This window comes from Podarcis liolepis (genome assembly GCF_965112155.1).
Source record: "Podarcis liolepis genome assembly, chromosome: 4".
Taxonomy (NCBI): Eukaryota; Metazoa; Chordata; class Lepidosauria; order Squamata; family Lacertidae; genus Podarcis; species Podarcis liolepis.
Genome location: NC_139558.1, coordinates 72,198,739 through 72,216,724, shown reverse-complemented (window position 1 = coordinate 72,216,724; position 17,986 = coordinate 72,198,739). Strand labels below are relative to the sequence as shown.

The 17,986-nt window shown below is 40.9% G+C and overlaps 1 protein-coding gene across 1 annotated transcript in view; it reads left to right on the top strand.

Moving 5' to 3' along the window:
• The window catches only part of ZPLD1 (zona pellucida like domain containing 1), a 38,620-nt gene extending 21,910 nt beyond the window's left edge, over positions 1–16,710 (top strand). The window contains exons 6-11 of the mRNA XM_083498701.1: positions 5,360–5,457; positions 7,248–7,328; positions 8,789–8,960; positions 10,404–10,512; positions 12,017–12,046; positions 12,931–16,710. Of these exons, the coding sequence (XP_083354827.1) occupies positions 5,360–5,457; positions 7,248–7,328; positions 8,789–8,960; positions 10,404–10,512; positions 12,017–12,046; positions 12,931–13,109 (669 nt within the window). The 3' untranslated portion in view covers positions 13,110–16,710. The remainder of the gene's footprint in view (positions 1–5,359; positions 5,458–7,247; positions 7,329–8,788; positions 8,961–10,403; positions 10,513–12,016; positions 12,047–12,930) is intronic.
• Positions 16,711–17,986: the final 1,276 nt, after the last annotated feature.

Genomic DNA, 17,986 nt, shown 5'->3' with positions numbered 1-17,986 from the left:
CTTTTGTTGGATGACAGTGTTATGTACCATATGACCTCTTCTGCTCCTCAGTATTAGCTTGTTGCTCTCAGAAGCAGTGGAAGTATTGAAATAAGACTCAGCTTCCAGTTTAGTTGGCTTTTGCATGTGGAAAAGAGAGGGAGCCATCTTGTCATTTGTGTCAGGTAGCAGAAGGTCTTGAACTGGTGCTGCGTTATGGATTAGGATGTCTGAATTGGGCTTATTTTTTAAATGTATATGGGTGTTGTTCAAGCTTAAAGTTACAGCTCTGGATGAGTGGGTGAATTGTTTTTCTTCCTGCTGGGATTTCCACTGAATTCATACATCTGCATTAAGTTTGCCATTGGCTTTATTGAGATTTCTTGGTGAACACGATATGCTCACGAGTAAGGGTTTTGTTAGGGTCAAGACCTTGCTCTGTGAGGACAGTGGTTAATTAAGCATGAATATGAAACATATTCATTTCCATACATTTAAAATTTAATATACTCAAGTCAAACTGTGCTGTGTGTGCATAATGAATTGAGGTACAATTCTTCACCATTACCAGAGGGTGACTTAAATACTTCTAGAGAAGAGCGCAGTCTGAGGAAGAAATGCTAAAACTGTTGTTTAATTCACTTCATTATCCAAAACTTTCTTTTTGCTAACAAATCATTAGTGGTGTAAATTAATAATGCAAGTGCCATTATTATATATGTACTTTAATTAACATTTGACCATTTTTATACAACAGAATGTGATCAAAATCTGAATCACGCATACAGAAAATAAAGCAGAGGCAGAAAAACTCTACTAGGCGGAAATAATAAGGTGATATTTTGGCCCTTGGAGGCAGAAGGAAACTGCAGGCAGTGCAATTAAGGTTCACATCACAGGTTTGACTAAAGGGCTATATTCAGTTTCTAGTAGAGTACAAAGGACGCCATGCAAAACCAAGACCTCATTGTTGCCTTAGCTTAGGCCATGACTGAGGAACTTGTGTCTGACCCTACAGATGCTGTTAGACTCCAATGCCAGTGGGCTGGGCCTGCCGGCCATAACCTTTTGTTGGATGACAGTGTTATGTACCATATGACCTCTTCTGCTCCTCAGTATTAGCTTGTTGCTCTCAGAAGCAGTGGAAGTATTGAAATAAGACTCAGCTTCCAGTTTAGTTGGCTTTTGCATGTGGAAAAGAGAGGGAGCCATCTTGTCATTTGTGTCAGGTAGCAGAAGGTCTTGAACTGGTGCTGCGTTATGGATTAGGATGTCTGAATTGGGCTTATTTTTTAAATGTATATGGGTGTTGTTCAAGCTTAAAGTTACAGCTCTGGATGAGTGGGTGAATTGTTTTTCTTCCTGCTGGGGTTTCCACTGAATTCATACATCTGCATTAAGTTTGCCATTGGCTTTATTGAGATTTCTTGGTGAACACGATATGCTCACGAGTAAGGGTTTTGTTAGGGTCAAGACCTTGCTCTGTGAGGACAGTGGTTAATTAAGCATGAATATGAAACATATTCATTTCCATACATTTAAAATTTAATATACTCAAGTCAAACTGTGCTGTGTGTGCATAATGAATTGAGGTACAATTCTTCACCATTACCAGAGGGTGACTTAAATACTTCTAGAGAAGAGCGCAGTCTGAGGAAGAAATGCTAAAACTGTTGTTTAATTCACTTCATTATCCAAAACTTTCTTTTTGCTAACAAATCATTAGTGGTGTAAATTAATAATGCAAGTGCCATTATTATATATGTACTTTAATTAACATTTGACCATTTTTATACAACAGAATGTGATCAAAATCTGAATCACGCATACAGAAAATAAAGCAGAGGCAGAAAAACTCTACTAGGCGGAAATAATAAGGTGATATTTTGGCCCTTGGAGGCAGAAGGAAACTGCAGGCAGTGCAATTAAGGTTCACATCACAGGTTTGACTAAAGGGCTATATTCAGTTTCTAGTAGAGTACAAAGGACGCCATGCAAAACCAAGACCTCATTGTTGCCTTAGCTTAGGCCATGACTGAGGAACTTGTGTCTGACCCTACAGATGCTGTTAGACTCCAATGCCAGTGGGCTGGGCCTGCCGGCCATAACCTTTTGTTGGATGACAGTGTTATGTACCATATGACCTCTTCTGCTCCTCAGTATTAGCTTGTTGCTCTCAGAAGCAGTGGAAGTATTGAAATAAGACTCAGCTTCCAGTTTAGTTGGCTTTTGCATGTGGAAAAGAGAGGGAGCCATCTTGTCATTTGTGTCAGGTAGCAGAAGGTCTTGAACTGGTGCTGCGTTATGGATTAGGATGTCTGAATTGGGCTTATTTTTTAAATGTATATGGGTGTTGTTCAAGCTTAAAGTTACAGCTCTGGATGAGTGGGTGAATTGTTTTTCTTCCTGCTGGGGTTTCCACTGAATTCATACATCTGCATTAAGTTTGCCATTGGCTTTATTGAGATTTCTTGGTGAACACGATATGCTCACGAGTAAGGGTTTTGTTAGGGTCAAGACCTTGCTCTGTGAGGACAGTGGTTAATTAAGCATGAATATGAAACATATTCATTTCCATACATTTAAAATTTAATATACTCAAGTCAAACTGTGCTGTGTGTGCATAATGAATTGAGGTACAATTCTTCACCATTACCAGAGGGTGACTTAAATACTTCTAGAGAAGAGCGCAGTCTGAGGAAGAAATGCTAAAACTGTTGTTTAATTCACTTCATTATCCAAAACTTTCTTTTTGCTAACAAATCATTAGTGGTGTAAATTAATAATGCAAGTGCCATTATTATATATGTACTTTAATTAACATTTGACCATTTTTATACAACAGAATGTGATCAAAATCTGAATCACGCATACAGAAAATAAAGCAGAGGCAGAAAAACTCTACTAGGCGGAAATAATAAGGTGATATTTTGGCCCTTGGAGGCAGAAGGAAACTGCAGGCAGTGCAATTAAGGTTCACATCACAGGTTTGACTAAAGGGCTATATTCAGTTTCTAGTAGAGTACAAAGGACGCCATGCAAAACCAAGACCTCATTGTTGCCTTAGCTTAGGCCATGACTGAGGAACTTGTGTCTGACCCTACAGATGCTGTTAGACTCCAATGCCCTTCAGCCTCAGTCAGATGGCTGATGACAAGGGATGATGGGAACAGGAGCCCAAAGCATCCGAAGGACCACCATTGGTGTCTAGGACTGCAATCTTGAGTTGCAATTCTAGGCACATTAACAAAGAGACTCAGTGAGACCTGTTCTCAGGTACTTGTGCATAGGATTGCAGTGATAGTTCCATTGGATTCAGGTAGGTAGCTGTGTTGGTCTGACACAGTTGAAATAAATTAAAAAACTAAAAAATTGTCCAGTAGCACCTTAGAGACCAACTAAGTTTGTTCTGGGTATCAGCTTTTGTGTGTATGCACATTGGAGTAGTTTGTGAGTGGGCTTGTTATCCAACCAACTTCATTTCTTAAGGTACACAAACCATAACTGTTAATGATGTTGGGTGGGTATTGATGGGAGTTGACTTCCAGCAACATCTGGAGGGTTACAGGCTGCCCACCATCGCTATGCCCCTTTACTTGGTAGTATATATCTCTGGATTTAGCAGGTATTACTTCTGTGTATAGTGATTCACTATAAGTTTAATAACTGTGTGCTTATCAATGGGATTGTAGTATCTAATTATCTTAGGCTTCCTCTTGAATCCTAACTAATGACAATGGCAGTGGGTTCTGGGGAAATTATTTGGATAGCTGCAAAAGAGGGAATAATAGGATTAAATTTACTACTACCAGATGAAAGATTGTAGCGTCATCATTCTAATATTAAGTAGAACTCTTTGGCAGATTTTATTTTTTACAAAATGCTGCTAAATTGGATAGAGGGATTATTTCCATGTTAATGTGTTCCACCACTTGGTTTATAGATTCTATATGACACATTTAATGATTTTGTTTTTCTATTCACATATCATGGCTAGTATTTGATTTAGTTTCTTTGCAAATTGTCTGGCACGGCTTGCTGTTGCCACATATCTTTCCACTAGATATGATCTCGATATATACTGACATCCTTTGCCTCCCGTAATCTACAGCATTATTAAACACAGTTCACTCTAAGTGCATTTGGTCATGTTGAATTATGTCTGAGTGCTGATCCACTTTTATGTGGTTCTCGATACATAAAGTGAAGCAGTGAAAGGTGAAGCCATTCTCATGCACAAGTCCCACTCATTATTTAAATGATCCCAAGGAAGGAGATCGTTTCTGATGTATCAGGGCTAAATTAAGCAATCAGTGGCAAGCTTAGCAAATCTAGGTTTCCACTTCTCTACTGCAGAGGGGGCAGAAGAGATGTGGAAAGACAGGGTTGTTCAGCTTTCCCCTGACTACTGTTTCACTTTGCCGCCCAGTACACTGCCTTGAGAGACATTGTTTCCAGATCTGTGTTTGCTTTCTCAAGTGGGGAAAAGAAAGGAAAAGTAGAGAAAAGAGTTTTGGGGAGGAAAGTGATAGAAGGGAAGGATGGATCAAGTACTCTTCACTCTATTCCTGTGACTGTAACCTGTTTTAACTGATCTTAATTCCAAATCTTAAACTGTTTTAACCTGCCCTAGGGCCTGCTGGTAAAGGGCAGGAAGTAAATTTACTACTACTGGTGCTGCTCCTTCTGTTATGACTGTCTTCCTGTTAATTGATCCCATTTTCATGACTATGGAAGTGAGAAGTGATAGCCTGGGTTACCAGACCTGTGTTTGCTACCAATATCCAATAACGCAATGAGGATTTAAGGATATCTGCCTGGAAGCAATGCTTTCCAAGAGGATTGCAAACTGTCCCATTGTTACCTGATCCTTTCAGTGAGAAATGTTCTACACACATAGGTAAAGGTAAAGGTTAAGAAACCCCTGACCATTAGGTCCAGTCGTGACCGACTCTGGGGTTGCGGCGCTCATCTCCCTTTACTGGCTGAGGGAGCCGGCGTACGGCTTCCTTGTCATGTGGCCAGCATGACTAAGCTGCTTCTGGCGAACCAGAGCAGCGCACGGAAATGCCGTTTACCTTCCCGCCAGAGCGGTACCTATTGATCTACTTGCACTTTGACATGCTTTCGAACTGTTAGGTTGGCAGGAGCAGGGACTGAGCAACGGGAGCTCACCCCGTCGCGGGGATTCGAACCGCCGACCTTCTGATCGGCAAGTCCTAGGCTCTGTGGTTTAACCCACAGTGCCACCTGCGTCCCAGTTCTACACACATACCTGAGACTAAATCTTGAGTTTGGTAGCCTCACCAGCTGACTGCAATCACTTCTGTTATATAGGATCATACTGTTGGTGTGTAATAAGAACTGTTTGCTTTTCCAGGACTCCACCTACAGAGAGCAGCTGATCATCCCCAGTACAGGGTTACCGTTGAAAACAAAAGTTTTTGCAGCTGTTAGAGCAACAAACCTCGATGGCAGGTATGGCAAATGATATGTCTCTCCCGCTCCCACCCCCCCACAACAAAATCTGTGGTCCTAGAAACACAAGCTCCTTGGCAGAAGTGACTCTTCATGTGGGGTGAAGCCAATACATCAGCTTCCTGGCAGGTGAGTCACTGTTGCTTAGGAGAGGTAAAAGGTAAAAAAAAAAATGGTAAAGGACACCTGGACGGTTAAGTCCAGTCAAAGGCAACTAAGCTCATCTCGCTTTTCAGGCTGAGGGAGCTGGCGTTTATCCACAGACAGCTTTCCAGGTCATGTGGCCAGCATGACTAAACTGCTTTTGGCGCATGGAAGACTGTGATGGAAGCCAGAGCGCATGGAAACACCATTTATCTTCTGGCCGCAGTGGTACCTATTTATTTACTTCCACTGGTGTGCGTTTGAACTGCTAGGTTGCCAGAAGCTGGGACAGAACAATGGGAGCTCACCCTGTCGCGGGGATTCGAACCACCGACCTTCCGATCAGCAAGCCCAAGAGGCACAGTGGTTTAGACCACAGTGCTACCCGCCCCCTTACACCTTTACCTTAGGAGAAGTAAAGCAGTGGAGAGGGTGCTGCAGTGCAAAAGCACTGGTGGAGCCTATCTGGCACTCCTGGCAATATGCCTGTAATGAGCAAGCCTCCTTGCCACCTCACTCTCCTCCTCCTCTCCCACAAAACAAGCAACAGCAAGCTGCTTCTGGGAAGCTAGCCTAGCAGCTCTGCCCTAGCTTGCAAGCTGCTTCTGCTCCCTGGGATACAAGGATGCATGGATATATGGAGCTGTCTTACAGTAGGCTAGACCATCTCTCTTGGTGTTGTCTATTCTATCTGGTAGCAGCACCCCAGGGTTTCAGATACAGATGGATTTATCTGTCCATTTTGGTTCCTCTCATTTTCTCATTTTTCCAATCTTAAATCCATTTCTCCTCATTTCCACAGAATTTTGTTTTTTTTAAATCACCATGAAAATCCACCAACATTTAGATGCACATTTCTCCTAAAAATACAATTTTGCTTGCGGTTTTAACAAATATATACATTCTGCAAACCATTTCTCCAAATATAATGCCTAGAGAGTAACAACAACAACAACAATTTATTTATACACTGTCCATCTGGCTGGGTTTCCCCAGCCACTCTGGGCAGCTCTCAACAGAATATTAAAAACACGATAAAAAATCAAACATTAAAAACTTCCCTAAACAGGGTTGCCTTCAGACGTCTTCTAAAAGTCAGATAGTTGTTTCTTTCTTTGACATCTGATGGGAGGGCATTCCACAGGGCAGATGCCACTATCAAGAAGGCCCTCTGCCTCGTTCCCTGCAGGTAGGGCTTGCTGAATGTTCCAGCTAAGTTGCAGAATGTCAGTGGTAGTTACACTCAGTGAAAAATGCTTTTTCTCTTTCCTTGAGCACAAGATGTAGCAGCCTCAAATTATAAAAGAGGCAAATGTGGTTTCTAGCTAAATGATCTCATGAAGTCTGGAGTAGCCAATGAAATGATAGCAAATCAGTACCACTTCATAACTTCATGACTATAATAGCTGCACCAATTCCTAGGTGAGCCTATAGCTTCACATTAGCTATATTGTACTCATTGTTCAGTGATTTGTTGCAGTTAAGGCACCAGGGTATTGCTCATCTTTTGAATCATAATGGAAGATGGTGGCACATTATCAGCCAGCACTCTCAATGGATGTGTGTGTGTGTGTGTGTGTGTGTGTGTGTGTGTGTATGCTGAATCTCAAGAAATGCTTAGCGGTTAATTATCTTTCATTGCACAGATGGAATGTTCTGATGGACTACTGCTATACTACTCCATCTGGAAATCCAAATGATGATCTGCGATATGATCTCTTCTTTAGGTAGATTTTCTTCTTCTTCCAAATATAGTGTTTCTCTGCCACACTACACTGTTAAAACAGATTAATATAAAATGTATTGATTATTTTCAAAGTTTGTTTTTATATATAAAACATGTATAATGTTACTATAGTAGTGAAATAAATATTGGCTCACGTCACAAGAAACCCTATAAGAAGAACTGAAACCTAAGAAATACGTGCATTAATATTCATGTAAATAATGACTATCATTAGCAGGTATCAACTGAGCCTATTCTACCCTATATGCTTGTTTCAATATATTCACACTAAATATATAGCCCTAAGTTGGTTTACAGGAACCTACACAAATGATCAAACTACCCTGGCAGGGCACCCTGGAGTAGTTTGGTGATCAGTCGGGTGACACTGTTGACCAAGCTACAGTAGGGTGCCTCACATGTCATCAGTGATATATATATCACGTATATATGATGTGAAAGTTTTAAAAAAGCATTTACCATAATGGCGATCCACCTGGCAGGGAATGATATTTAACTCACATTCATACGTTGGGCTGTTCTATCCAATTCTGTGGAACTATAGAGGAATATAGCACAAGTTTGGCCCTCATTTCCACACTACAGTAGTACCTTCGTTTATGTAACCCTCTGGTTACATAAACTTTGGGATGTGCACACGGCAAACCCAGAAGTATTTTATTGGGTTTCGCCACGCGCACCTGAGCAGAAGCGATCCTCACATTGTGGAAACCTGGGGATCTGATCAGACCTCCAGAATGGATCCCGTCCGCAAATGGAGGTACCACTGTATTTGCAAACAGTTTTTTCCTGGAAGCAAATAACAAGGAAATGCGCGCTAAGCTTACACTATACTCCACTAATGTTCCAGAAGTGGCTTTTACGTTGTGTGAAAGCTCAAATATAATACAGAACATAACAGTTAGGGGCAAGACATGAAAATAGAATAAACTGCCATGGGAATGCAGCCTGGCAGTCTAACTTCTACACCATGCTTTGCATGTAAACAGGTTAGCAGGAGCTAATGAAAAGATGAGGATGAGTAATTGAACAGATCTTCTTTGGAGCTAAGTATGAGGTGTAGTACAAAAGCAAATGGACTAATATGACAAGGATAAAGCATGTGTCAACTGTACATTATAATCAAGAAATGGGCTGCAAATATAATTTAAAAAATACGGTATTCAAAAGTTGAGCCAATGTATTTAATTTATGTTTAAGTTCATTAATATTTTTCTTCCATCAAGAAGCTCAAGGAGTTGTACATGGGTTCCAGGTGATCTATCCAAGCCCTGGCCAGAACCAGACCTATTCTGGGGCCCTTAGACCCATGAAACCAAAGGTTTCTAACACCATTTCCCCACCATCTAGTAGTAGTCAGGATGCTTTAGTGTTTTTCTTTGAGACTCTAACCTCCTGGGAACCAGAAAACATCACTCCTGTTTCAATCTTTTCCTCCAGCTGCGACAAGGACCCTCAGACAACTATCATTGAAAATGGCAGGAGTCAAATGGGCCGGTTTTCTTTCGAGGTGTTCCGCTTCGTGAAGCACAAGAACCAGAAAATGTCCACAGTTTTTCTCCATTGTGTGACAAAGCTGTGCAGAGCTGATGATTGCCCCTTTCTTGCTCCTGTAGGTTTTGGAGTCTTTTGGTAATGCTGCAATTGGAACAAAACTTGGAATGTTTTGCACAGTGTAAAGACAAGTGATTAAAACAAAACGAGTCATTGACTGTCATCCGTAACATATTAAAGCAATTGTCTCTTAGATATGTGTTTTAAATATGGAGGCTGGGATATAATCAGCTCAAGCAGTAGTTAACTTACCACGCTATGGCAATCCCCCCACTGCCAATGTATGGCAGAAAGGTTAGATTTGTTATGAATGATCAGGTTCACATTGTCAAGCAATCATGTAACAGCTGAAATTATAATGCAGGGAATATGTAGAGGGAATCATAGTAAAGGACAAGTTCACTTTCCCACCAAGCTGGTAATGAGCAGAGCTTTTATCTAGAACAAGATCTACTGATGAGGGGGATGCAGAAATTACATACAAGAACCTGATGAATCACACCAAATGTCATACCCATTTATTTTACTTATTTCATTGTATTTATTTCCTACCTCCTCCCCCCCAAACAGACTTCCCCCCTCCACATTTAAGAGGCTCAAGGTCACCCAGTGAGTTTCATGGCTGAGTGGGGATTCAAATCCTGGCCTCCCAGATCTTAGTCTGACACTCTAACTATTACAACACACTGAGTTTATCCAGAGATCAGTAAGTGGAACTGCTTGGTTGATTCCCATTTGTCCCCTGTGCCATTCTGACACCCTCTGAAAACCTCCTGTGGTTTGGGGAACAGAAAAGCATTGAAGCTGGCACAGGAGTCTTCAGGGAGAACGTGTTCAAAGCACCTGTGTTTGCAGAAGGGCACTGCTGGGGCCAAACCATAGTATTCTAGATATTATATTTCCACTGTTGGAGAAGGTAACTTTTTGCATACCAGATGCTGGAAACCACAGGTAGGGTGAGTGCTATTGTGTTTAGGTTCTGCTTCTGGGCTTCCTGTAAGCCACTGTGAGAGCAGTACACCCATTAGATGGGCCACTTTCCTGATCCATGTTCTCAAAACCAGTCCTGGATATATAAGGAAACAAAGAGGCATGGACAAGACTGCACTCTCTTACAGGAGTTGTAACAAAAGATTGCACGCAACAAAGTTAATAAGTACATAGTTTCTTTTCCAATACAGTCGTACCTTGGATCCCGAATGCCTTGCGACTCGAACATTTTGGCTCCCGAACGCCACAAACCCGGAAGTGAGTGTTCCGGTTTGCAAACGTTCTTTGGAACTTGAACGTCCGACGGGGCTTCTGCGGCTTCCGATTGGCTGCAGGAGCTTCCTGCAGCCAATCAGAAGCCGTGCTTTGGTTTCCTAACATTTTGGAAGTCGAAACGACTTCTGGAACAGATTCCGTACAACCAAAAAGAGCTTGTTTTTAAAATGTTCGATACAGGAGGAATGTACTTCTCTGTCCACTGAAATCATGATTGTTTTCATTGCCCCTCCAGATCTGCAGTAACAGGAAAAAAAGAGATGCAGCAAAGAGAACCACTTGGAGCCCTCAGAGTACTTCTGGAAGTGCTGTAATCTCTGCTGGCCCCATCATTACTAGAACTGGTAGGCGTGATCATATTATTGCATGATTTCAAAAACACAACCATTTTCCTGTTTAAGGATAATTTTCTGTGAGTGACATCTAATTAAGTCCTACTCATAATTTTGGTCTTGCTACTTAATCTTGACCGTTTTCTTAGTTCTGCTCAAAATGCAAAGAATCCTTGTTTATTTATATCCATCATTATACATGTAATATTGCACACTTGAAGTAACTAGCATGTATGCAGAAGCTTGCAACAATGCACATAACTACATAAAAACATGTGGGTATTCATTAGGGCTGTCCAAGCCATTCAGTGCCTCTGATTCAGAGCCACCCCCAATAAGGTCAGCTTGCTCTGGATCAACCCGGAATCCACCTGCCCTATCCTGGATCCAGTGCCAAATTAGTTTTGGATCCAAATTAGTTTAATTAGTTTTTTAAAAACCCAACTAATTAAACCGACCAAGAGGGTCTGTTTTGCAGGATGCTCCTTCCTAAGTGGCTTCTGTATGGGGAAGGCATATTTGTGAGACCCTGCGCCATGCTGGATTGATGCCTCTGCTCAACAGCTGTTGCATGGAGGCATCGATCCTATATGGTGCTTCTTCACAAGGAGCTTTCCTGAAGGGGTTTTCTGCACCCCACAACATCATTGTCTCTGCTCAGCATCGATCCTGTGGGGTGGGGTGTTAAGCAGGAAGGAGAATCAGTTGGTATTGGGCTTCTACCTTCACCTGGGAATATGCAGCCAGCAGTCACATAGACTTCTGCCTTTCTTGTGGGTTTTCCTGCCTGATGCCTGCACCTCCTTACTGCCTGATGTCCTGATCCCTGACAGCCCCAGATTCCTCAGAGCCATCCAACCCAACCTGTGACTATTTCATCCCCATTTGACTGATCTTGCCCTGGATCCCTTCATATGGGCTGAATTTGGCTTGGGCCTCAGCCAAATCTGGTGTACAGCCCAAGTATTCATGCCCTTATGAAATTATGCTGCAGAAATAGAGTACAGCATGAGCCTGACTCTTTTACATGTATTATGGGTATGATATCTATAATTTTGCAATATAAATTTACATATAATTAGTCCTTTAAAATACAACAACTGTGCATGAGTGGCTCAGACATCGCAGGCACTCAGTGCAACAGGCTGTCTGATGCAAGCAAAGTTTGTTTGAGTTATAACTGTAAAATTCTGTTTATATGTTTGAAACACATGTACCCTCCACCCCAAATGTGAACAACTGTTTATAATCTCTTAGCACTCCTTAAAGGATGCAGCACAGCACTGATTGTAAGTCCTAGTAAATTCAGTGGGACTTACTTCCAGGTAAATATACACAGGGGCACCTGTCTTATCACAAATGATCTAAGATTAATCTGAACAAACAAATTGATGCTGACAAACTAATAATCTCATAAAAGTTGTTTAAAGTATCTTAGATTATGCATGAGCAGAAAGATGCTGTTCAAATAATATCTTTAAATTTACAATGTATCTATTTTTATATTTTTGTACAGATGAGACCCCAACTAATAATTCACAGCTTGGTAAGTTGTACCAATATGAGCAAACAATTATTATTATTATTATTATTATTATTATTATTATTATTATTATTATTTATTTATTTTAAAGGAGTATTTTAATGTTACACTAATAATAATAATAATAATGATATATATATATATATATATATATATATATATATATATATATATATATAAAAAATTTATACCTCACCCTTCCTGGTTCAGAAAACCGGGCTCAGGGCAGCTAACAACAAACTTAAAACACTTAATTGTAATACAGTGGTACCTCGGGTTACATACACTTCAGGTTACATATGCTTCAGGTTACAGACTCCGCTAACCCAGAAATAGTACCTCGAGTTAAGAACTTTGCTTCAGGATGAGAACAGAAATCGTGCTCCGGCGGCGTGGCAGCAGCAGGAGGCCCCATTAGCTAAAGTGGTGCTTCAGGTTAAGAACAGTTTCAGGTTAAGAATGGACCTCCGGAACGAATTAAGTACTTAACCCGAGGTACCACTGTATACACTATACCATAAAGCACATTCAAACAATGTTATTTCACTCAAATAATTCTGGGCAATGTAGTTTACCCCTTCATATTTAAATTCCCAGCAACCCTTAAGAAACTACAGTGTCCAGAATTCTTTGAGGGAGCAATGTGTTTTGAATGTGCTTTAAAGTTATATTGTGTATGCAAGCTGCAGCCCTATTCACACTTTCCTAGGTGTAAGCCCCATTGAAATAGTGGAGCTTACTTTTGAGCGGATATGTGGACTCACACTTATCTCTCACACTGGAATCAATGGGACTTAAGTGTGAATAAATGGGAATTTAAGTATCTTTGGTTGGATCAATTTCAGTGCCTGTAAACACTTCCCTTTTCATTTCTTACTCCTTTGTAGGTAGTCCAAATGGATCTGCTTTCCAGCTGAATTCAGTCACCAGTGCTTTGATTTCAGGAGTAGTAATTTTAGGAATTATGAGCACAATTTTTTTCATATTTTCCCTCACCCTCCTCCACAGAAAGTGGTCCAGCAGTAGCCTAGTTTTGAATGGTGTACGAAACCCAGTTTTCAACTAGAAGGAACAAATCATTTGGATTTTCTCTGTGGGATTGCCATGAAATGTGTTCCCTTTTAAGCGTCACCAAGGCGGCATTCTGCTGCTTTCAAGTTCCAGCTATTCTTACTTATAGCCTTATAAACGCTATTGTATAGATAATAAGCAGTAAAGGTAATGATTGTTCTTTTTTCCATTCGTGTATGCGTGTGACAAAGCTATTTGACATTTTGCCAATGGGATTATTGATAACCCAAACGTTTTTAAACCTCCAAGTGGGATCGTAAAGTTTAAAAATTGCTCAAGGCAGAAACCTTTCCCAAATGCATTCAAATTATACAAACACGAGCGCTATGAAACATGCATAGTTAATGAGCTCCTTTGAAAAGGACAACCTTTATTTTTTCTCTCTTCGGTTTTTCTACAACATTATACGTTTTATGCCAAACTTTTCTGTACAAAATCTGGCACTTGAAATATAGTTTTCATTACCGACTGGGCTACAAAAAGGAGTTACAAACCATTTAAAATAGTAAGTAGTTAAATTGCTTTGAAAACGCGATCAAGTGCTGCAGTGAGGTGAATTCTGCTCTGTTTCAGGGTACCTCCCCATTGAACAAAGAAATGGCCACAATGGGCACATGGTTGACTTGTGTTTAATTATATTTTGCCTATGCAAAAATGTTTTATATCGCAAATTTACGACTGAATTGAAACTGCTAATTGTTTTGTGGGATGTTTTTGGCAGTGTTGAAAAGCACCCTACTGATTTGGTGTTTTGTTCCCTGGAGTTGGGGTTTTCAATTGCTTTGAAAACGTTCATCTGTTTATTTCCATTACACTCTGTTGCTCTCTCTTTGCATTGAATTTATTTACCTTTAATGATGTCATCTCATAGCCAACTCCATCTCATGGTAGCTACATCCCACCATGATGTCATCATGTTCATTAGTGGCTACCATCACCTTTGCAAATTATCCAGGATGCATTGCCCTCACTCTGAATCGATACTGTTGGCCCTCAGTGACATCAGCAACAAGCCAGATCTGATTGGACTCTATAGAGTCATAGCATCATCATGTTCACCACATGACAACTGATTGTTGGAATCACCTAATCCAAGAGGGAGAAAGTAGCAGTAACAAGAGGAAAAGAATGATACTGAAGCAGCAGCAGTGATTTAGAGAAACAATGACACTGTGCTGAAAATACACTTGCAATGAAAGCATTGCTCAATAAATATTTCTGTCCCCTGCATATTTTTCACATGGAAACCTAAATCGCAGAATAATCATTGCATTTCTATGCAAACTCAAATTCTTGTTTCAAAATGTTTTTGATTTTTCATTGTTAATTAATCCAGTCCTAGTGTGAATACTGGATCAGAATTCAATTGTGGTCCACAAAAGATGTAAACATCTCTACAAAAGGTGTTTCTAACTCTTAAAATAATTTTAAAAATCAGTCATAGGAACCCTAAGGGGGAAAAAACACTACATGCCTTTAAAAATGATGATGAGGATAATAATAATAATAATTAAAAGAATGCTTCAGACTGGAAGGTACCCAGTTATTCAATGCTTAACGGACCTTATCTAGATTCAGTAAATAGTTTGGTCCCCCCCCCTTCTTAATTCTAATTCTCTGTCTGGGATGAAGAGGACCTTCTGTCTAGGACTTCAGTAACCTCTTTTAGGAATGGAATATACAGGAAGGGTTGTCCTGAACTTACCACCACTAAAGGAAAAGAAAGCAAATAATACCCAGTGTCTTCAAAAGTTTTTGAGACTTCAGGGACAGTTCCATTCTGATCCTAACTATGATTATATAAAAGTAATTTTACATTTTGTATGCATGGAAAACACAAGAGGCTGCAATCCTAACTGTACTTAGGAAAAAGTACACTTTGGATTGCCGTCTCTGCATGATCTTTACTGCACAATTTCTCTGTATACAAGATCATTTTTTACGGTCTGTAGAGGATTTGTTCCTTAGGAAAAGTGGAACAAATCCATAGAGTCTAGAAAACTGTGAACTTTGAAGTCTGTTTATTGCCTTGGGAAAATGACCTATTTAGCTAGCCTGAATGACTCATTAATGTATGGCCTCTTTCTTGAAGATCCCAGAACTCCACAGTGAATGCAGACATTCAAATGGTCTTTCACAGAAGAACTAGTATATTTATGATAGTGGTGACAGTTTAGGGTAGCCTTCCGCAATGGGACACACACACACACACACACACACACTCTATTTTCCTCTTACAACTCCCATCACCCCTGCCCTGACCATTGACCAGGCTGGCATAAAGCATCTAGAGAACCCAGGCTGGTCTAGGGCTATTTGTGTCTTCATTAAGTGGCACCCTACTGCATCCTTAAAATTACCACTGAAAAAAGTTGTTCAGGTGGCAATTGGGCTTCTGCTAGCTCCCCAGTTAGATCATCTGTTTCCTTCTACACCTGCTGCAGAAATCAGAACTCTGGATATGATGCACGTCAGGTGAGAAGGGAACCAGAGATAAAGACAAAGCTCATTTGTCTCATCTCTTGAGTTAGAGGCAGCTGTCAGCAGGGCCAGATCTAGGTATGAGTGGTCTCTTGACAATAGGCAACCTGTGGGTCACTTCCTATATTGGTGCCCTTCCAGCTGTGGTAGGTGTCTATGAGCCACCATTTTACATTTTCCACAATGCCCCAGAGAACCTGATGCAGCATTGCTGTGGGCGGTTTGGGAAATTTAAGGTAGTAGTTCATTGTGCTGAGGGCCCAGGGCAGGTGCCAGTACCGGTAGGCCTTGCCAACAGCTGTGTGAGGTGTCAGGTCCTGACACCAGGCCTGGATATCAATCTACAGGAGAATCTCTGGGTTGTGAACTAACATGTCTAGCTGCAACTGCCGAACACATGTGACCATTAGTTCCGTGGGCGACTTGTTACCTTTAACTGTATGAAGTGGATTCTGCCTCAGGTCAACCATTTGAAGGATTCCTTTCTCTTTTCATTTCCTCTCAGCAACATTATATAATTGTCCTTGAGATAACTACTGCTTAGGAAAGGAAGCCTTTTAAAGAAGAACAGGCTATGCATCTTATCAACATACATTGCCTCCTCACACCTCTAGCTCATCTAGAAAACTTCGGATGAGCAGAACCCAAGTGACTTTGTTTCTATAACCAGGTATTTAGGAGTAGCACCTTAGAGATTTCTGTGCAGCTCACCAAAATATGTAAGGGGTACTGATCATAAATGAGGCTACATAATGGCAGAATGTATAGTGGGATGTAGTTTGGATGCTAATTTTATCTTTCAAAAGCTAGCAGTCTGAGCAAGTCGAATGGCTGCATATTGTACCTTTTGGGTATTGTCAAGTTTCCTGTGTTAATTTTGTCTGTCTTTTTCTGTGTGAACTTAACACAAGTGGTTAATTATCAGGGCTATTTGAATATCATGACTAAGTACAGTTAATAAACAACAACAACCTGTCATATCAGTTCACTTTGGACCTCTAAAATGGCCTATAAAGTTCATAAGATATCCAACCTGCTATAGAGTTGGGTCTTTCATAACAACGTTGTGCATGGTTTCCTCCAGTCTTAATACCTCAGAAACATGTTTTTGCACTTCAGGGTTTAGATCTGATGACATGTAAAACATGATTGTTTAATAAAATAATTTGGAAAAAAAGTCAGAACAATGCTTGTATGAGTCCTTTGTTGAGCATCATCATCATCATCATGCCACAGCCACTCTGGATGACTTCCCATAAAAGCTGGATTTTGCTACAGATCATGTTTCATCAGCAGGTCTTCACAGAGCATAAGGTAAATGCATTTGTGTAGGGCTATATTTTAGTGACAGAGCATCTGCTTTTCATGCAGAACATCCTGGCTTCACACCTCAGCATCTCCAGATACGGCTGGGAGAGAGACACACTTCCTGAAACCCTGCAGCACCACTGCCAGTCCGTATTGGCAATGTTGAGCTAGCTAGCTAGAGCAATGATATGGCTTTGTATAAGGCAGATGGTGGATGAATTCATTCAGTTCTCATTTAAAGGCAAATTTACTGAATTTGTACTTTTAGAATCAATACACAAACTGAAGCACAGCCATCCTTCAAAATTTGCACTTTTCTGAATTTTGCAATGCAGTCCTCCAGGCAAGTAATGCGCAGAAAGTTGCACATGCTAAAGTGTCAACAGAACTCTATATATTCGTGGCACTAGCATACAAAACACTTTATTTCAGGGAAAGTTGCTTTGCAAAAAATGTGAATATTAGGAAATGTCGCACATAACAATGCGCACATTAAGAGAAATATGCAGTAAAATGCTGACAAAATTTCATGAGGGCTTTCCCTCACCCCCAATGCCAACTGGTGTGGAAATATAGAGAACTAAATTTGAGGTTGGGGGAAAAAAGAGAAACCGAGAAAAGATGAGAGTGGCAGATTTGCCCATTTCTGCCACAGCTTTTGAAAAATGCTGATGTGGTTTGTGAGGCATGGGGCCTAAGGAAGTACTCAACCCACAAACATTGTGGAGCAGCTGAGAAGGAGGATCCACCACACCCTCCTTCCCTGAGTGAGATGTGAGGTGGCAGGTAAGGAAGGGGTGTGGCTCTGTCACTGTCATGCAGGGATATAGTTGCCACCAGCCTTGGGTGCAGCTATGAAAGTGGGGCTTGGAGAGCACAGCTGGCCAGTCAGCATCTGCCACCCCTGTGTGGTGCTAACAGAGCTGCCCCATGGCTCAGTCACCACCTCACTTCTTCCTCAGGTGTTGCCCCTTCCCCTCCTACTATCATTTGGCCCCTAAGTACCGTATTTTTTGCACCATAACACTCACTTTTTCCCTCCTAAAAAGTAAGGGGAAATGTCTGTGCGTGTTATGGAGGGAA